Raw genomic sequence first — 22,132 nt, 5'->3', positions numbered from 1 at the left:
GAAGACTACTAAGACGGAGACTGGTCAGCTGGGGGGGTGTAGCTCGAACAGGTAAATAAATTCCCCTATTCCATGTAGCAGAGTAGAGGATAAAACAGAGGGGGGAGAAGAAGAGGCAGATTAAAGTAAGCTAGAGAAGAGGAGAAGAAGGATGAGAAGAAATACTGCAACAGTGATCAGTAAGACATCTACTACTATGGTAAGTTCTTACACAACTGTACTATGTCCTGACTGAAATCAATGTTGCAGTATTCTTAATATATGGATGATTCCCAGAGCTGAAGAAGATGGAGAGAAGTGTGGTTGGCTACTCAGTAGATGACCTAGTAAAGGCACCCCTGGACATGGAGAAGGCATACATTTTTCAGTGTTTGACAAAGGTGTATATATAGAACCAAGTAGCAGCTTCCAAGATGGACCTGACATCTACTTCCCTTGTGAAAAGCCCTTGAAAATCCACTGCCCTAGCGCAATGAGCTTTTGGGCAGGAAGGAAATGACTTCCCATAGTTCAAATAGCAGAAGGAATTCGCTTTATAGACCCATGTTGCAATAGTGTGTTTTGAGACTGGCTGGCCCAACTTAGGGCTCATAAACGATATAAACAGATGGCCCATCTTCCTGAAGGATTTAGTTTTGTACAGAAAAAATCTTGGCTGCCTGAGAATATCCAGAGAATGTAAGATTCTTTTTCTTTTATTTGAAGGATTGAGAAAAAAAGTGGGTAGGTGAATAGCCTGATTGAGGGAAAGCTAGTTTACTACCTTAGTCATGAAGGATAGATTAGCCCCGAGTGTCACCCTGTCTTTTTGGAAAATAAGAAAAAGGAAGAATGACCACGAGAGCTTTTACCTCAAAAACTCTCTTAGGAGAGGTGACAGCCAACAGTTGAGGCCAAGTAAACTTTTCCAGAACAAAACTGGCTTCCCAAGGGAGATGGATGCATTTCCTTGGTGGGTTAAGATGCAGAACTCTCCTGAGGGAAAGCTTGACCTCCACTCTAGCCATAAGTGGGGGTTAAGAGGCAGACAGGCACTGAGTTTTGCAGAAGTTTAAGCCCAACCTGAATGAAGAAATTCACAAAGGCATTGCAGAACAGCAGGGACCTGTGATAAGAGTGGGTCCTGACTAAGTTTGCAGCACCAATAAGAAAACCTTTTCCATTTAGCTGTGTACGATCTTCTAGTAGTGGGTCTCCTGGCTTCCTGTAGTACTTGAACAACCTCCTCAGAAAATAGGTGACTTTGAAGGATTAAAATTCTGTCATCCACAGAGTCAAGCTAAATGAGGGAAGATTTGGATGGGGCAATCTTATTGTGCTGAGTGATCAGATCCAGTTGCAAGAGGTATTTTCCTGTAATTTCCTTTGTCAGGGGAAAGCAATGTTCTCTTGGCCAAAAAAGAGCCAGTAAAAGGAGTCTGGGTGCTTGCTTTTGTGCTTTTAGAAGAATTTTTGGAAGAAGAGATGGTAGAGGAAAGGCACAGAGGAACCTTCATGTCCATTGGAAGGAGAAGGCATCTGTCCTCCAGGCTGAGGGCCAAGGTTCAACGGTGCAGAACTGGGGAGCTGATGGTTGGCTGGTGTTGCAAAGAGGTCTATTTGAGGTGTGCCCCACTGAAGGGTGACAGTCTGGAAAACCTGTCTGTTTAATGTCCATTCATGGGGATCCACCACGGAGCACTTTAGGGAGTCTACTAGCACATTGTCCTGTGAGGGAATGTATATGGCTGTGAAGGCGATGCCTACCTAGGTGGCTACGTTCCATGCCTCCTGTGCTAACCTGCACAGCTGGTAAGACCTGGTGCCTCCCTGTTTGTTTATGCACCACATGAATATGGTACTCTCCATGTACACTAGGAGTGGTCTGGGTTTCCATAGATGGAAGAAGGTCTGCAGTGCCTGCAGAAGGGATCTGATTTCCTTCAGACTGATATGTTTCTTCAGGAACTGTGACTGTCATCTCCCCTGTACCTGGTGCAATCCTGTCTATGTCTCCCATGTCTCATCCAAGGTGTCTGTGTGAACTTTAACAGGAGGAGGTGGTGTGAAGGGAAGTCCTGGATTGAGATTGACCTGCTCCTTCCACCAAAGTAGCTCCTTTTTGAGACAAGGGAGATGGGAAATCAGGAATGGGAGTGTTGGGACCACATAGACCTCAGATACCAGTGGATGTTCCTCACATGAAGTCTGGCTAGGGGAAGCATAGGAACTCAAAGTTCTTAATATCTTCCTTACTGCACAGCATGTTGCAAAGGAGAGATCTCGGAATAAGTTGGACAGACTGTGAATTTTTTTCCTGAGGTAGGAAAGCATGCGTTTTCTTTGTGTCTACTGTGCACTCCAGGAGAACCAGGTGCAGTGAAGGAACCATCTGGAATTTTTTGTAGTTGATTGCAAAACCCAGACATGACAAGAGTTGGATGCTGAAGAAGGACTCCTGTAAACAGAGCTTGAAGTAAAAGGTCATCCAGGTAGGGAAAAATTTGAATTCCCGAGGTGTGAAAGAATGCCACCACTGGGGCTAAACACTTTGTGAACACCCATGGTGCTGTGGAAAGACCAAAAGGCAAAGGTGTAAATTGAAAATGTGAGGAACCAAAGAAAAACCTGAGGAATTTTCTGCAAAAAAGACAAATAGGTATGTATAAATAGGCATCCTTCAGATATAGGGACACTAGAAAGGCCTGGGAGAGAATGAAAGGCAAGAGAGTGGGAAGAGATAGCATTTTGAAAGTTGATTTTTTTAAGAAAGTGTTTAGAAAAGAAAGGTCTAGAATGGGTCCCAACTGTCCTTCTTTTCTTGGCATCAGAAAAATTCTGGAGTAGAATTCTTTTCCTATGAAGTCTTTTGGGACTTGTTCAATGGTACCTGATTCAGGAGGTCCTGAATAATAATGGGGACGAGTAAAGATAGCCAGCTGTGAGGAGGATGGGGAATGTTACTCAGAGAAGGAATGTTCTCCCAGAACATGGTACAACCATACTTGATGATGGACAGGACCCATCTGTCTGTAGTAAAAGCTCCCCACTGGGCCAGGGAGAGGGACAATCTTTTGGGAAGAGGATTTATGGGGATGAGGAATATGCGGGGAGGGGTTGCTGTGAAGGGACTCACAAATTTTTATTTCCAAAGGAAGATCTCCTAGATGGAGGTTCCCTATGAAGTTTGTCAGAGCACCTTTTCCTATGTTTTTTTTCTTGTTTTTTGAGTAACCCTGAGTCTCTTCTGAAGAAGGATGCTGATTTAGATAGATTGTCTCTGTGGTATCTAGGAAATGAGAAAAGTAGGATCTCCTTGCAGTCTTTGAGTCTTGCCTTAGTCTTGGAGAGTTTTAAACAGAATGCTTGAGGACCAAACAATAGGTCTTTGTCCAAGGGGGAGTATAAGAGTTTTGATATGAAATCCTTTGGAAATATCTGGCTATGAAACCATGCATACCTGTGAATAACAGACCCCGTAGCTCCTGACCTAGACAAAGAATCCATTGCACCATAACTGCACTTAATGCTGTGTCTGGCTATTTGAGTATAAGATGCTGCATTTGTTGCTTCAATTCTGCAGATGGAGGGTCCAGTATAATTTTGTTTAAGGACTGAAGTCCAGAAAAAACTATTTAGTCATTTGAGTCTGGTAGTTAACTGGTTAACAGAAAGGGTAGAAAAGGCAGATAACTTCTTTCCATACCTATCCATAGCCCTAATGTCTTTGTCTGTAGGCAGGGCATTAGCACTGAGTAAGACCTTAGAGAGTTTATTTAAAGCAAGAGACACTACAGAGGGGTCTGCTACAGGATTCTTGTACAACTGTTTTAGATCATCAAGCACCTTGTAAAACCTGTCTGTTCTTTTAGGAGCTGGTGCTTGAGAGTCACGCACTGAAAAGGTGGACTGGAAAGCATCCTGGAAAGCCTCAAGAATGGGACAGACTGGGGAAGGGGCAGGAGTACCCATTTCCAGGAGGCTGTAGTAGCCCTTTTGTATGTCTTTGATCTGAGTGGACTGCAATTCAAAATGTTTCACCATGTTCTGGATAGTCTCCCCAAAGGAAGCTTCCCCAATAGGGGAATTTGGAGATAGGAAGTCCTCTTCATCTGAAGAGATTTGACCAGGGGGTACAATACAGAAGAATAGTCTAGAATGTGGTCTGAATCACTATCTTGTTCTTCAGAAGAAAAAATGACAATGTAGGTTTTTGAGGTAGCACGTGTTTATGGAGACTCAAATGAGGGGGTGAGGTTCAAAGCCATAATAGCTTTAAACAAACCTTTGGAGAAATCTATCCACTGTTACTGCTGATGGAGAGGCCATATGTCTAGTCTTTTTTTTTAGGCATGATATCCACTTGGATGAGACGCAAAGGTTTGGAACCCTGCCTAACCTCTAATAATGTACCCGAGATCTCCTCCCTAACTAATATTTGATGGATGCCATGAGTACCCTCAGAAATGATAAGTAACAGTTCATCAGACATATCTGCAGTCTGCAAGATCTCAGCAGCCACATCTACATTTAATGGGGTCTCGGCCGTGTGCAGCTAAGAAGTAACCTGACATACCACAGGGTCTGCAATCTCATTGGGTCCACTGGATTCTTAAATGTTGGACTGTGTATTTATTTTGGGCCTCTTAAGCTTCTTCTTATGCGAAAGATGATTTCTGAGGATCTTAGACTGGGCCAGGAGTTGAAGATGCTCAGCTTCCAGAAAGATGTTGAGAGAAGAAAGCCTCAACCACTGGGTTTTGGGAATGAATGACAAACAAATGGAGCAGGTTTTGCGATCGTGTTCCAGACCTAGACAGAACAGGCACTTAGTGCCCAAGTCCATGTATGGTATCTGCCTACTGCACACACACTTACCCCTCCTAGCTGACATCTAACCAATTTGAACAAAAGTACCATAAGCGAAAAAGGCAAAGAAAGGTTCCTTTTTGAGGCAGCTATCTGAGAAAAAAAGATCAAGTGAAGCAATGGTACCAATGACCAAATGGTGATCAGTTCTGACGGATGCATGACATGCACTCAGTCTGGTGGTGAGACAGTCAGGGGTATGTACGTCTATATACCCCTATGCTTACAAGCTGAGCTGCATCGGATGTACAATCTCGGAAAGGAAAAGTTTTGGTTCCTTCTAGACTGATGAAATGATACCTTGCTCTAAAACATATATTTTAATTAAAGAAATGATCTTCTTGAACCCCAAGTAACCCAATGAGTAAATGAAAATTAGTTATGCCTGCCACTCCCACATATACCACCATCGCTAATGAAGTGCACCAGTTAACATTTCAAACAATACATAATAAGGCCATCATCTCATACAGTTTTTAGACTATAAACCTTATAACATTCTGCTGCCCTTCCCTGAACAACTTCTGCAGCACCTGTATTTGTATGAAAATGTATGGAAATGTAAGTTCTCTACAAGACCATATAACCAAAAACAGAGAGAAAGCACAGACAGTGTGATACTACATGCCAATAAACAAAAAAAGGAGAAAATGTTTAATTATCCTAAACAAGCAGGTTCATCTGGTATGGGTTTCTCAGTACAAAAAAGATTATAGTGATATCTATTGTTTTTTTAAAATCTGATTGTCAAATGACAATATACAATTTGGACAATCGTAGATAAACAATACATTCAGCCAGTTACTAAATACATTTTCTGCTCTTCAACAGTCATATGGTTTTTCCAATATCAAACAAATTTTAATGAGGTCTACATGTTTTTTCAGACCTGGGTTGTAAAAAATTATATGATAATGCTTGGATAATTATTATGGGTAAACACACAACAAACCAGTTATTAAATACATTTTAATTTTTCAATAATATGTAGTAAGCCAACATTCACTTACCCACAGTCAAAGCCTCAAACAATCGATGGATGGTTTGAATGTCCTTAACAATTCCAGATTCTTGAATTCGTTTTACAAAATCCTCAAGATGCATGTGTTTTTGTGGCAACACAAATTTTTTGACATGATCATCTATCTTTGTTCCATCTATATGATCTTCTTTCACCTGACTTATTAGTCGTTTAAGTTCAGGCATTCTTTCTGCATTGAAACGTTCTTCAGATGTCATGGAATCCACCACCTTTTTTACAAGATCAGCAGGGAAAATGCCAACATCTGTCTTGTATAGATGCTGAAAGTCAAACAATGCCTCTAGTCGCTTACCCTGCATCATATACATAAGCCCACGAAGATAGTAATACCTTGCCAGCAAACCTGAGTTCTCTGGTGGAATAGAAGATACAGATTTGCTCAGAAGAGTAACAAATTCTGCATAGTACGATTGTATGGAGCGGTAATTTAATGCAGAGTGAATTTCTGGTAGCGAAAATGTATAAACAGATTTACTTGGTAGCGTCACCACTGAAAAAGGAAATGAAATATGGCCAAATGTTAAATGCTGCTTCAATTTTTCATTAAAAGTAATTTGATATATTTGCAAAATGCTTACATAGAATCATTAGCTCTCAGTTTAACTGTTACAGTCTAGTTTCATTCTACTGTAATTTTACTTACCAGTGCAATCATATACTAACTAAGGGTACACATGAGATGAAAACTTTTACCTTCAAGGTACCGAAATAACAGTAAGTTAACCTTCTTAAGAGACATATAAACGTATATGTGCATCAGTTAATCAATCTAGCCAGCTGTCTTTCTGTATCTCTAGTAACAAAAGCCTTCTTTTGGGCAAATTAAAGAATTTGTGTATAACACAATGGTTTTGGCATGTAAATAATAATGTATATTCTCATTGCCAGAACTCAAAGTTAATTTCCTTTCTAAATTTCTAACTAAATTCTTGGTCTTCACATTTCTCAAAAGATATTGGCAGTCAAATATTCATTTTTCCAAACACAAAATGTATGGGGGATGGTCAGTCTCATTTAATAGAAACAATAGTCCCTCCTTGTGGAAAGCACCTGCAGAAGACCTCAAGGCTTTTGCTGACCACTGTAGAAGGACCACAGCTGCCTCAGCAGTATAGAGAACCTCTTCATCAGGATTTTTGCCATCTCTGGAAATTGCCTTTAATAACGGGGTTTCTTTCCATATTGTTGCACCTGCGACAATTACTCATATTGCTCACACCCGAACTACATTTTGGGAGGGGTTCCTGAATAAAGGGGCACTGACATGGTTGGAATTTACACTACAGACATAAGAATCTTCTCTTCTCTAATATTCTAACCGTATCAAAACTACAGGCCAAAATAACGTAGTTCCTCAGAAAGAGGGAGGGTCATAAAGGTATCTTTGGTGTGCTTTGTAAAATTTGATAAACAAAGCTGCACATGCTGTTGAATTGTTATGCCACATCTTCTAGTCAGGATGGTTTTAACATCCCTGACATGAATGAGGACTGGGATAACAGTTTGTTTTTAACTGAACCATCTGGCAAGTTGCTAACTGGTGTACTTCATTAGAGATAGCCCTCTAGAAACCTACCACATGGATCAGATAATAGTGCCCTCAAGAAAAGAAAATGGAGAGCACATGCACTAATTTCCTTAGGTGGTCCTTTTCTCTAAGGGTCGTTTTCTGGAGCTGAAGTGCTGGGGTCTAGGATGTGGGAACCTTAAAGTGAGCAGCTGCCAAAGTATTTGGCTTGGGAGTCTCTCCAATCTCTCAGAGGGCAGATGACATTGTCTACTTTCTCAGAGACTGGGGCGACCACATCCAGGATGTCCTAGGCAGTGTTGGTGGCTACCTTTAAAATCTGCCAACAGTAGCAGCATTCAAGAAGATGGCTGAGTTGACCTAAAGGCCTTCTGCAGCATCCTCTGTTGGTGAAAATAGTGGGTTATTTGATCAGCTGTTTCTCTGAAGTAACACCGCCACAACTTCTTCAAACTAGGGACTGTCAGATGAGAACACAGAAGAATCAGTACTCTCCTCTTCATCCAATTCAGTTGTCAGTGATTCAGGGGGAGAATCTGTGTGCTGCTTCATGCATGTAGCCTTCCTTGGAATCTCTGGAAGGGGAGAACCCTAAGATGAGGAACACCTTTTCTTTTCAGTTGAAACTAACCCAGGATGGCTGCAGAAGTACCTCAATCTGTCTATAGTAAATTACATCTTATGGAGCTTGGGGATAAACAGAAGGCCTCTCTGGTGCTATCAAAAGTCATATGACCTGGGGAATAACGGCAGCAGTAATGCTTGTTGTTCAGAACCAAGACCAGTTACAAAAACTGTGTTGGCCTTGAGATGACATGGGTTAAGTGTTCCAACATCAGAACAATGGTCTTAACACTATACCAATGGACTAAGGGCCAAGGTTTGCAGCCATGGCTTGAGCCAAAAGACAAATCCTGAGGTTACCATTGAAACAGAGGGGTTCAGTGTTGGGATCGTCAATGCCAAATGCAAGGCTGAAGTTGACAATACTAGGACCAGAACTGCTGAAACCAACAGGAATGCTGACAGCTTGACTATGGATACAAGTCGTGGCATCTAAACTGTATGTGCTGTTATCAGCATTCACAGGACTGGCTCCAGAAACAGAGACTGGTGAGGACATCTCTGGAATCCTGGATTTTGGGGAATAAACATTGGTCTTCTGTCTATTCCCTACAAAACAAAATGTAAGGGGTACCGAGAACCCTGCCTGAGACTTGTAATTCATATTCACATGGGATAGGGCCTTGTCTCAGTGGTGAAGCTTTCAGAGTCAAGGGTTTTGAATCTACAAAAAATAGGCACATCTTTGGTATCATATCAGGTAAAATAGTCAATGCTGGAGATTTAGTCTGAACAGGCTTTTCAATAATCTTAAATGGAACACTGGAATCTGCTTCACTGGAAGCTCCATGACTCTAAAAGCAACTTCAGGTGCTGGGGTAGACATTCTTGGTGTTCCTGTATTTCATCTTAGCTACTTCATTCAACTGCTGGGTCCTTTGTTTCAGACAAAGAAACAGAAGGTCTCAACACCGAAGAGCGAGGGGTCCAGCTCTCCAGAATCTTGTTTAGCAAAATATACTTGTGACAATAATTAATATAAATGTAATTTCAGTTGATCCTTCCTATGCTGAAGTGGGAGGACAAATATTTACATCAGACTGAATACTGAAAACTCTCACCTAAATAAATAGCATACTAGATATGTCTGTCATGGGGAGGAATCTTCTTCACAAGGTGCACATAAGGAAACCTCACTCCATCCTGAACAAAGGGCAGCTGCCCAAAACACAACCATCAAAAAGTATATGTTTCTATGTGGAAGGTTTAAGCAATAAAAGCAGCTCTAAAGGAGTCACATGGTACTGTAAGCAGTATGGTAAATATGAACCAGGAGCTGTGTTTCAGAAAGAGCAAAAATGGTAAATGCTGTTAGAAGAGGATTTAGGCCCAAAACAACAACAATACGAAAAAAGTCTGTCAGTACGGCATGACATCTAGGGATCATTAGGGGCAAAGATCATTGCAGGTACAATACTGTGTTTAAACCATACAATTCATGCAGCCGTTTATTATATAGAGTATACAGAACAATAGTTCTGCAGCAAGACAGTCACTAAAACAAAGCATCAAGTGAAAAAAAATATTTTTATTTTTGAATGACTGTTATTCCTTAATTCGTGTAATGTAACTGTACGCAGCTAACAACTGTATGAAACACTAGCATTTACATGGCTTACAATCAAAATGTGGAGAAACAGTTAGATGAAACTGGGTTGGTCAAACGTGTGTTCTACCAATGCCCGTAATGTCAAACTGAAAACATATGAATTCATATTAGCGAAAGTGAGTACACATTCGGTAATATGAAGTCGACGTTTTGAATTGAGATTGCAATAAAGTGCAAATCGGGAAATTTTCCCTTTTCCTCACTATTGTGCGATGTTGGAGTTGGCATATATAATTTGCAGAGGGTGTGGATGGTGCACGGGGTCTCTGCCCCCTGAAAAAATGTTAACGGTAACACGGACTTTCGACATTGGAATTTCTGGTGTTTGAATGTTGATTCTGTGGTTACCATTTCCAACATCTTTGGTAATTCGATATTACCAAATTTAGATAAACAAGTTGATCATTTTGTTAAAAAATGTTATTTTCCACACTTTGATAGTAAACCCATTTACACACAGTCTCAGCAGCAGTCCCCATCCCATCTGTTAAACTGTACATAATTTATTAGAGTCAGGAAGGCACGACAGCCATGAAAACATAAAAGTATTAAGTATCTTTATGTTTTAATAACTGTCTTGCTTTGCTGACACTTCACTTAACTGTGAGCAGTTTAACAGATGGGTTGGGGAAGCTCTGCTAGTACAGTACTGTTTATGTTTCATGTAATTTAGAGTACATTACAATAGTTTTACTGCACTGAGTGAAAAATTATTTTTATGTTTTAATGTCTGCTACGCCTAATTCTTCACTTAACTGCCTACATTTAATAATTGCTTGAAGCACTGGTAGCAATCCTATCCCATCTGTTAAACTGCATGCAATTAAGTGAAAAGTCAGTAAGACATGGCAGTCATTAAAAATTTTTTTCCAGTTTAGTACTGTATGTTTAATACTTGGTAATTCTCAATACTACAGTATACCATATCATTTGTACACAAGTTGACTCTCTGTTTGAATTCCAACTTTTCAGCACATATTACACAACTTATACGACTTATACATTAACATATATATAAACACACACACACACCGAGTTTCAGGAAAGAAAAGTGCCCAGCCAGCCTCTAGTAAAGGATACACTCATAACGTAACAGAAGCAGCACAGTGACAAACTATGGTGGGCTGCCATGAAAGCGGTCTTAGATGTAGGCAACTATCAAGCAAGACAGATGTAAAAATTAATGCCACCCAAGAAGGTAACACCAGGAAAACAAGCAAAAGACTGCAGACAGTTGCAAACCAAAGCGGTACGGCAGCAGTACAGCAAGTGATGATGTAAGTACAGACACAGCAACAGACGGAGGCAAAAGACAGCACAAAATGTGATGCAGTAAGTGCCTCTGCAAAAAAATAATTGCTAAAACAAACTTGGTAAGAGCTATATAAACAGACAATAAATAGACATGGTATGTGCTTGTGTTTTATGCATCAATCTCTTTCTTTCTTTATCTCTCTTAGTTAGCCTACTGCTTAAATCTAAGCTGTCCATCTCTCATCATTGGAGTTTCTAAACCATACTGACGTGCTGCAGCTCGCAAGGATGTTAAAGAATTACTGAAGCGAAAATGTTAGCACTCAACCTCTGAAGGATTATGTGCTTTAACACCTTGTTTACAGAAAAAGTTATCAGAATACTAAAAGGTAATATAATTGAATCCTTACTAAAGGGTTACAACATCACACCCTGAAAAGTAACACAATAATGAAGCAAAATTTAATAGTATATTGATAAGGCTGATGTACTAGCTCAGATGCCAATGCACATGCATGATTTGAACTACATTTTTCACTAACAATACACAAACCAACAGAAAAAATGTCCACAAATTAATTTAGATATTTAGACAAAGATCTGCAAAACCTACAATTACAGTAACAATTTTGTTAAGCAGCTACAGATAGCTCTCAAGTACATCTGTTTCAACTGCTAGCCACAATTACAGCTACAATGAAACGAAGTCTCATTATCAAAAGTTACTTGACTTACCAGTTTCTGGTTGAGATTTTCTCAGAGATAATTGTTTGAAGCTGTATTCTTGGATACGGTCATCTTGAAGGTTAGGTAAACTTATGACCATCCTTCTACTTGACCTTAAGTCAGGATGAATCTGCTTCCATGCTATCATCTCTTCCATTGTTGGACGCCGAGGGCTATCCAGCATCTGCTTCATTCTGGGGTGGAGAAGCAATATTCAGTGAAATACCATGCTTCATGACAAACGCACCACACTGCTTTCTTTAATGTAACATTACTCAAGAAACCAAAATCAGTACTATGATCTAACCAACACACATTTAGAAAATACACACAAATCAGGTTTCACAATAAATAAAATACCATTTAAAAAAATAATACATACAGAATGGGCAGGGTGTCACTAAATGTGTTATTCTCAGCAAGGCTTAATTCTGGACCTCACAAATCAAGAAGCAAAGTTTCACAGTGTCACAGACAAAGTTAGCAGCTGGCAGGCTGAATGTGAAATAACCCCACCCATTGATATATGAAAAGTGATTTTATTTACTTTTTTTTTAAACATGAGTGGGGACTATGCTATTTTTCCTAAGTCAGAACATTGAGTATTACCTGATCAGGTGGAGACTACCTGCCCCGGGAAGGAAAAAATTATGTGCTAGTAAGAACAGTATGAAATTATATCAAATACTTTCTAAGTGGGTTGATCAGGATGACTGGGGTGGACGAGATTTCTAGCAATTTTTTTGTTTATCATCACTGAATAATGAAACAACCAAATGGGTCTGTTAAGCTAGGTGAAACAACTTTGCAAGATATTTTTGATACGTCTGACTTCTTTTAAAGTTATGGTGGTTATTCTACTGGAGCAGATATGTTTTTTATTATGTTTGGTAGTTAGTGACCTTTTATAAGCATAAAATATTTAAAATGGAGTAACTGAATTTGTAAAAGGGCATCAAAAGTCAAATTACAATGTAAGAAATTAATATTAAGATGGGAGAAAGAATGCGTACAAAGCTACATAAGGAGATACTGAGTCGAGTCAGACAAATCTAACATTCTGGTAAGTACATACCGCATCTATTTCTTGTACAGACACTGTAACATTAGGACAGATTCCCTAGCTAACCATGGGAAGCCTACCCCATTAGGCCTTTGAGAATGGCAGCTCCAAAGGAGGGCCAAAGCCCTTGGAAATGTGTTCAGACTATAACGTTTTGCAACGGTATGTAAGGTTGGCCATACAGCAGCTGCTGCAATACCTTCTAAAGGTACATTTCAAAGAAAGATGGCTCTTGGGCTCTGCTAGAGTATGTTCTTGGTCTGGTATTTAGGGTCCTTCCTTCTGAGTAACAGCGATAAGAAATACAGTCACATATCCACCTGGCTATTGTAAGATTAGACACCTTGTGGCATTTTCTTACTGAAGGAAAGGAGATAAACAACTGTTTGTCATGTCTAAATTCCTTTGTACAATCCAGATAAAAATGAAGCTGTCTATGAACATCTAAACAATGTAACCGGTATACCCCGTTATTGGCATACCTGGGGAAGAACAGTGGCAGCTTAAAAGATTAGTTCAAATTGGTGTGTACAGCTTACCTTAGGTATGAAAGTTTGGATAGTTTGGAGAGTAACCCCTCTCTGGATGGAAATGTTAAATATGGACACTGGGAGACAATGCACAAATCTTCAAAGCTCTTTTAAACAAAGGTAATGGCTAGCAGAAAGGCTGTTTTCCATGTCAGAAACTTTAAAATGATAACATCTGCTGGTTCAAAGGGAGTTTCTCTAGAAAAGTTTTAAATCCACAATGCAGCTGGTCTAGCCAAGGGAGATTTGAGTGAAACACTCCTTTCAAAAGGACCTTACTAACCTTGTGCGATGCTATGGAAGATGATGGAAAATCAGAATGAAAGGATGAAATAGCCTCTAAATGCACCTTGTGCATAGAATAACTCGCTCCTTCTAAACAATATGAGCCAAAAAGGTAAGAACTTGAGAAAGACACTGATGTGGTGTCTACACCCCCTATCAGAGGTTCACAAGACAAACTTTTTCCACTTGCCTCCATATATCTTCTGAGTAGATGTTTTTGAGAAGCAGATATGAGGTTGCATATATCTATGGAAAAGGATGGATCCTTGGCTATTACTGGAAGTGGAGTAACCATGCAGTCAGATGAAAGGAATGAATATTCAGGTTAGGCAGCCCAGAGAGATGAAGCAGGAGACTGGGGTGCTGCAATATGAGAAGGGTTCTTCTCATTAGGTGAGACCACAACAAGGAGAACCATATTTGGCAGGGCCAGAAAAGGACTATGACAATGACGTTTACTTAGCATGCCTTAGCTTTCTGTAGGAATCTGGGTATGATAGAAAAGGGAGGACGGCATAAAGGAGACCTAGGGGCCAATCATGGGCAAAGGTGTCCCTTGGTGCCTACCCACTGAGAGGGATAATATTGAAAAAGTCTTTGCATTTGGTGTTGAAAGCTGAAGAGAAGAGACTGCAGCATGGTGTGCTCCCTCCTCTGAAATATGTTTTGAGTTGCTCTCTTGTTGAGAAACCATCCATGAGGAAGCAGTAGCTGTCTACTTACTTTGTCTACTGTCATGTTAGATGGCCTCTACATATGTGGTGTGACTTTAAGGCTCATTTCCATACCTTCATAACCTCTCTGTTAGGGGGGTAGGACCTTGTTCCATCTTGTTTGTTTATATACCATATGACTGCCATATTGTCAGTGTGTATGACATTCACACCATGAATGAACTGGTCCTGAAATGCCTGTAACACTGGGAAAACTGTTCTCGACTGTAGCACAGTGATGTAATATTTGGCCTCTGTCTGAGTCCACATGCCCTGGGTTGTCTTATTTTGATAATGCATTCCCCCACCCCAAAACAGCTGCATCAGTTGTCACTGTGGTGGTAGGGGATGGGCATACAAAAGGTGTATCCACAGAAACATTCTGCTGTCCTGTTCACCACAACATGCTCCTTATGCGCGCCTTGGACAGCTTGATTGTGCTTGTCATAGGTTGAAGGCCTTGGTCCCATGGTATTCTGAGTACCCACTGCCAGATTCTCATATTTCATCTGGTGAAAGGCATGGTTTGAACAGCAGCGGTCATGAGCCCTAACAACTGTAAGACCACAAAAGCTGAACTTTGAGATGTGCAGAAGTTTTTAAATTTCCTTGATTATGAACTCAGTTCTTTCTGGGTACAATTTTGCTCTCTGGTTTAGCACGTCTAGCTGGCAGCCTATGAACAGAATGGATTGAGTCAAAGGCAGATGGGATTTTATGAGGTTGATGATGATCTCCAAAGTTAGACACGGTCATACTAAGTACTATCTTGTCATCACCAGCAATTCCATTGATGCGGCCGCTATAAACCAATCACTGAGGTGGGGAAAACATATACCCTTAGTAGCGGCATGTGGACTGTGACCGGGGCCACAAATCTGGTGAACACCTGGGAGGCCTGTGTTGAGACCAAGCTGCAGGGCTCTGAACTGATAATGACTGTCTCCCACCTTGAACAGCAGGACCTCCTTGATACCTTTGCTATCTTGATGTGGAAGTGTACATCTTGGAAGTCTAATGAGCACATCCAGTCCCTGCCTGCAAACACATCAGAATGAACTGCATTGTGACCATCTGGAATGATTGTTTCTTCACATACTCATTTTATCAGACTCAGGTCAAAAATAAGTCTAAGGTCCTGTGTTTTCTTGGGCACTATTAAAAAAACAGAGTAGAATTTGGACCCTATCTGTGCTGACAGGACCTACTGGTAGCACTTTTTTGATGGAAAGATTGGGCTTCCTTTATGGCTGCCCTTCTCTGTCAGGGTGGCACTCTAGGAGGATGAGAGGGGCAGGCACTTGGGCATCCCTAAAGATCAGCCTCTGGATGCGATACTCCTTCTCCACCTGTCTGGCATGATGGCCTACGGTGGATTGAGGTAGACAGAAAGACATTCCCAGACTGCCCACAGAGCAGGTCAGATGACAAGTGTACAAGACTCATATTGCAGAAAAAGATCTTCTATAGCCCTCATGATTCAGTTCACCTCTGCCTCCAGGGTGACGGCTTAATTGGAATTCCCCTCTATCTCAGAAAACTCTGTCATACTGCTATCTACCCTCGAGCTGCTGTAATCCATGGCTCCTTTTGGTGCTTTTGAAAAGATCTTTGAGGCACAAAAATATGATCCCAAAAGCTGAGACTGCCTTACCTTTCTGCCCCCACTGCAGTAGTCTTTCCTTAACATTTTGTCCAAAAATAAGGAGAAGCCGTCAGAGGGAGCATTGATGGATGTCACCTTGAAGTGGTTCGTGCAATCTGTTAGACAAAGCCAGGCCTCTGTCCTTATGGTTATGCCTTAACCCCTCACTCTAGCTGCACCATGCATAGTATTATGAATCAGTAACACGGCAAGCAATGATACAGAAGAAATGGTCACCATCTGGATTTGAAACCGGGTCATTAGATTACCCATGGGCAGCTGTTTCAGAGTACCTGAGGCTTTTGCTCCAGTTCTCTCTGAAACCTGGTCACATAATGAACATCGAACAGTGGTATGCATGCCAGGAGCAAAAATAGAGGATGTGAGAAAGGCCTTAGAATGTTTTAATGTAAGGAGGTCTGGAGTGTTTTTTATTCGTGTTGGTACGCATTATCTCACCCACAAGCACTCTCTGACTGTTAGCAGGTAACTTACAGCCCTCTTAGAAGTGCCAAGCTGTATTTTTCACAAATCACACATAGAAAGGAGAGTCAGGACACTATGAATGAAAAGATTTTTGGGTAAATACCCACATGAAAATATACTCCATTTTAAAAAAATGTAAATACGCAGAGCATTCGAGCCTAACTTTGGGCACATATGTTTAGACAGGATGGCATGCACTTGTCAAGATCAGGGAAAATTATTTTTGCAGCAGACATTTTGCAATATTTGACCAACACAAGCCATGATTTTTGCCCGGTCAAAAACTTAACAGTTCACAGATAGCAACATTTGATGCATCCCTAATGGTTGTTAAAGTTAGGAACATTAATAATAAAGTTTTTTTTTTTTTTTTGGAAAATTTGATACAGTCCCATAAGAGTGATACTGTTATTGTTTGTGAAACGTGGTTAAAGAGCAATGACTAGAAACCAGTTCTTTCAGGGTATAAATGTTTTTACTGTAACATTCTAACAAAAATCAGGTGGAGAGGTTATGAAACGGATTACAGATTACGAGACTTGTGATTATTAGATATTCAATGATAACACCAAAACTGTAGATTGTGTAACTGTGATAATAAAGACAACCTTGGAACATATAACAATAGTTGGAGTGTAAAGACCCTCAAACTGAAGTCCTGAAGACCTAAAGGAGTTCACATATTTCTTGCATGAAACACAGGAGGGAAGAACAGTGGCCAGGGACTTAAATTTACCAAAAACAGACTGGAATAATATAGCAATAACCCACGCCTGGGTGTGGGTAATGCTGGATTTACCCACGGTTGGCGTGGTTTGGTCCCGGTGAGCCGAGGACCAAACAAAGACAACCGTGGGTAAATCCAGCATTACCCACACCCAGAAGTGGTTATTATATCTAATGACATTATTTAAGAAAAGAAATAATTACTTTTCTTAAATAATGGCATTGTATAATGCCTCTTTGCTGCCCTTCTGCAGCTGTCTGGTATTCCGCGGCAGTTCTGATGTACTGCGCATGCCTCGCAGTACATCAGAGCTGTGGGCAAAGCAACGGAGAACGCAAGATCTCCGTTGCTTTTATCTCGCTATGTTAAATGGGTTTAACATAGCGAGACAGCTTTAAAATAAGCAACGGAGATCTCCGTTGCTTATTTTAAAGCTGTCTCGCTATGTTAAACTCATTTAACATAGTGAGACAGGTTTAAAAAAAAGCAACGGAGATCGCAAGATCTCCGTTGCTTTACTATTGTGTCGCTATGTTAAAGGAGTTTAACATAGCGAGACAGCTTTAAAAAAAGCAACGGAGATCTCTGTTGCTTTTTTTAAATCTGTGTCACTATGTTAAACTCTTTTAACATAGCGAGACAGTGTTTTATACTAACGGAAAAAGTCCGGGCGACCGGACCTTTTTCCGTTAGTATATTGAGGGATTTACAACGGGCACGCTGGTTGGGCTGGCCAATCAGCGTGCACGTTTTAGAGTAGGCATTGTATAATATTGATTCAGCAACAATAGTAAGGGAATTATTAGCTGTGTATGTTCAGGAGCACCAACTACTTCAGATTGTAAGAAAGCTTACCAGGGAATGGAACTATTCTAAGCATGTTATTTTAAATATGTTGGTTTTTACTTTTATACAATTTTATATTTTTCATTTTGCATTTAAAAATATATTCAGTATATATTTATCAATTGCTTTTTTATGATGAAGGTTGTATTGATATAGTCTACATAATATATGGAACATATATTTATGTTTAAGATAGTTACTCTGTATTATCAGGTCGTGTTTGTGTAAATATGGGTATAGTCATATACTTCTGAGGTCACAGTCACTTTAAGTGAAGTATAATTTGTATTGAAAAGTGACTTTGTTGGCAAAATGCAGGGTATTTAAATGTGTAATGCTAAGTGCTGAGTATTCTGATGAAGTTCACATTTTTACTGGATGAAAGCGCTTAATCTGATGGAGTATGTGCAATAAAGAGTGTTTTTAACGTATTCGCCTTTTGGTTCATTCTTGGTGGAGTTTGTGACATACAGCGTTTTTTTTACTTTTTGTGGATTCTCAGTTGACTAAATGCTTTTTTTGGATTAAGTGAATGGAACTTACTAGACATTGTTTGTGTTCCTAAAGAAATTACTGTTACTTCATATCAACTTTTACCACCATGGATATGGAAATTGAAGTTATTATGAAAGACTAAAATATCTCAACTTTTATAAGTGGTTCAGACAGATATTTAATATGAGATCTTATTCAGGTGTACAGGACATTTATAGAAACAACTACCTCTGAGAAAGTCTGGGTTTATCAAAAAGTACCAGAGAATCATCAGACAACCTAGGTAAAGATTCTATAGAAATAAGAAGTGCACTAAGTGGTTCTCTGAGAGAGGAGCTGATGCATGGAACAGACTAACAAATGGCATTAAAGCAAGCACTAGTTTAGATATTTTTAAGAACAGCCTGGTATATAAGGGAGGATATATTCCAGTCGTGGGATAAGATCCTTTTACCTGTACTAGTCCTGTCTTGGTCATTAAACATCTGAAGATATCCACAAGGAAGAAAACGCAGGGATTTCAATGCATTTATGTATATGTCCATTGTTCATCATTCTGTTATGGTCTAACCATTGTCTTGGAATAAACTGGAATTCCAGATTTTGCAACCTGGTGGTCCTTGCATATCATATCTACTAATTTGTCTTGGGATGGAACTTCCCAGGCCACTGAGAAGGAAGACTGATAGGCCTCCTTCAAGATTTCTACCTCCAGGGAGTTGGGGGGAGTCAATGGGCTACAAGATCCACTCTGTCTCATCACTTCTAGAGTTCGCTGAAAGTTGTGTCCCCTGGAGGGGATTGGGGGAACTTCCAATTCTTTAAAATCTGTATCTTGGGTGGGAGACTCAGGGTGCGAGTCCAGTTAGTTCCTCTTCCACTACCTTTTATTAGAGGAATTGTGAAGACAGACATCCAAACTCTCTGTGGAAAAAGGCATCGCAGATGTCTGCACCATAGGCTTAAAAAATTCTAAATGCTTTGGGAGCATTGAGGAGGTATGGTTGAAGGTCTCAGGGAGGAGGTGACATATTTTGTGTCTGCACCAGTAAGGAAACAAGTAGTGGTCTTCCCTACATCAAAATGTTGACAGAACCCCCCAGCCAAAAATGGTTGATACTGAATGATTGGTCACTGGTGTAGAACAGGCAACCCTGCGACAAACCATGGTGGGCTTTGACCATTCTATAGCCAAAGTCATCTCCAATGATTTCTGTACTGAGGGAATGAACACAATAGTCATCAACACCAACAACCCTGAAGCCACTGGGGTCAAGATGCCAAGCAGTTGACCATGAAGCCTTCAGCCTTAGTGGGCTCCACCACTGACACCATAACCAAAGCTAAAGTAACCACAAACTCATAGGACCTAAAATCAAAGGAGTATTCTCAGATGTCAAAGGAGCAGTAACAGTTACTGGTGTTGATTCTGACACAACTAGCACCCAAATTGAGGGCTGGAAGTGGAGTGGCAGAGAAAGATGGAAAGGAGCCTTCTTAACCGAGAAAGATGGAAAGGAGCCTTCTCAATCCACCCTAGGCAAAGAGGGGGCTGAGACGACACCATAGCAAAGCTGAGCCTAAGATAAAGGCTAACAACGTCAGCTCCCAGTCCAGAGGGGTAGAGCTCTTACAGGGCCTATAAGATTTAAAGGAAAAATCAGAGGCTTGTGAAGAGGAGAGGAACCGGGACAGTTCTTGTTCTGATAGAAAAACTGACAGCCATACATCTCAGTGCCTAGTCAGTCACCACTGAAGACTACTTTGGGGGGGGGGGGGTTGAAGAAGATCTACTCAGAGTACTCAATGAAGAAGGACCTGGTCTAGGTGGGAAAAAAGTCCCGAGTAACTTAGTGGAGGGCAACTTCTCCAACACAGAAAAAATTTTGCCTGATGACCTTCGCACTAAGTCCAAAGGCAAATGGCCTTAAAATACTAACTTGCTTTTTTTTTTTCTATCAGACAAGGTACTGCTACTAAAATTTTTACAAATTAGTCACTTAACAGGTGCCCCATTCCCAAACACACTGCACACATCTCATTTTTTTAAACCAGGCTTTGGGTCTTTTTCCATTGTCAGGCCTTCAGTGTTAAATTTAACAGAGACACACTCAAAGGCAAAACAGCACCACACACCATCCACAAATCACATTTCTCAAACATAAAGCAGACATTGAAGTAAAGAGAAAGGTGTTTTTTGTAACAAGTAATGGGGGTGGTTATAAAAGGGGAAAATCAAAAGCATGAAAATTAGAAAAATATAGTGGACTACAGCTGCTAAGTCTCTGAGAAAGAAGTAAATGAAGTCAGAAAAAATTAACTTATCTGTAGGAAAACAACCACTTAGTATCATTCAACAGCTCAAGCTCGGTTAGGAGATGTCAAGAGCTGCAGTGGCAGCAATGAGATCTGGTGCATCTACCCAGGGCATGGGATTATGGGAAACAGGACAAGCTTAAGTTTGGTAGGAGATTTAATGCTGACAGAAATAGGCATCAAGGTGACCAGGCCGTATGTCATAGTGTCTATATAGGTACAGAACAAATCAGTTTTTACGCAATTCATTGAAGGATAGGTATTGTAAAAAGTGGGTAGCCATGGAAATGAGGCAGGGAAAAGTACAAAAAATTACACCTGATAGTGGGCATGATCTACAAAGAATACAATCATGACAGCAGAATATTTTTGAAACTATTATGCTACCAACAATGTGAATGGCACCAAAGGCAAAAGTGCTGACACTTTTGCTTGTCTGTCTCCTAGGCCCTAATAACTGTCGAAGTTAAAGGGGCAAAACTCACTGGTGCAAGAGATGTGAGGTATAAATGAACAGATGGACCCAAAATGCCAGATGGTACTTATTCCTGCTCTACTGATGCCAAACTGGGCACAGAGGCAGAAAGGAAGAAGCAGGGGCTTGTAGAAGCCCTCAGCATGCATTAGGAATTGTCGGAACTGAGACAATACCATAACAGGATTGAGCCTTAACAAAGGCTTACATCATGTACTCCCAATCTAGTTAAGCTGGGCTGTGGAGTGACCTGTAAGACATGATGGAGACTACCAAACGTGGCATGAAAGATACGAACCAAGAAAGCTCTTTCCCAGATGAAAAACCGGCAAACGTCTTCTGGGTTGGAGGTCTACGAAAGTTCTGAAGACTCTTGATTTGGTAGGAGTAACCATACTAGCCACCTCACTGGAGATGCTGGAAAAGAAACTTTAGGAGCACTGACAGGAGCTAGATTATTTTAAACTGGCTGATTTTAAGCCCTTCACTTTTCCTTTTCTTTATCCTTTTCTGGAGTTTGTACTGAGAAGGGCATGGTCAGTGGAGAGTGAGGAAGTAAAAGGCCTTTAATCACTAACTTGTTCCTTCATTCAGCCAGAGGACCAGCACTAAAATTCTTACATGTGTGGTAGTTGCTAGATGAATGCAACGTCCTAAGCACAGTAAACAAAATTTATGGAGGTCCTGCAGTGGAATCTCATGCCTGCAGGGCTTGCATTTTTAAACCATTGTCCATTCTAATAGCAAAACTACACACACACAAAAAACAATGTACGAATTACAACTCTCAGCCCAAGGAAAGGAAAGAACTTACAGACAGAAAGCAAGTGGACCAGCGGCTCAAGAATTGACTGGGTAGGAATGAGGTTGGGAGACGAAATATAAGGTGAAAAACAGAAGACAAAGTACAGAAATAAAGA

The 22,132-nt window shown here is 40.5% G+C and overlaps 1 protein-coding gene across 1 annotated transcript in view; it reads right to left on the bottom strand.

Moving 5' to 3' along the window:
- Positions 1–22,132, bottom strand: part of LOC122797754 (DENN domain-containing protein 3-like) — a 1,015,730-nt gene that overhangs the window by 266,323 nt on the left and 727,275 nt on the right. The window contains exons 13-14 of the mRNA XM_044066279.1: positions 11,641–11,825; positions 5,859–6,380 (exon numbers count right to left, since the gene is read on the bottom strand). Coding sequence (XP_043922214.1) covers positions 5,859–6,380; positions 11,641–11,825 — 707 coding nt within the window. The remainder of the gene's footprint in view (positions 1–5,858; positions 6,381–11,640; positions 11,826–22,132) is intronic.

The sequence above is a fragment of the Protopterus annectens genome, chromosome 3.part1 (assembly GCF_019279795.1).
Source record: "Protopterus annectens isolate FY-2018-M chromosome 3.part1, PAN1.0, whole genome shotgun sequence".
NCBI classification, from domain to species: domain Eukaryota; kingdom Metazoa; phylum Chordata; order Ceratodontiformes; family Protopteridae; genus Protopterus; species Protopterus annectens.
This window is presented reverse-complemented; position numbering and strand designations above follow the sequence as displayed.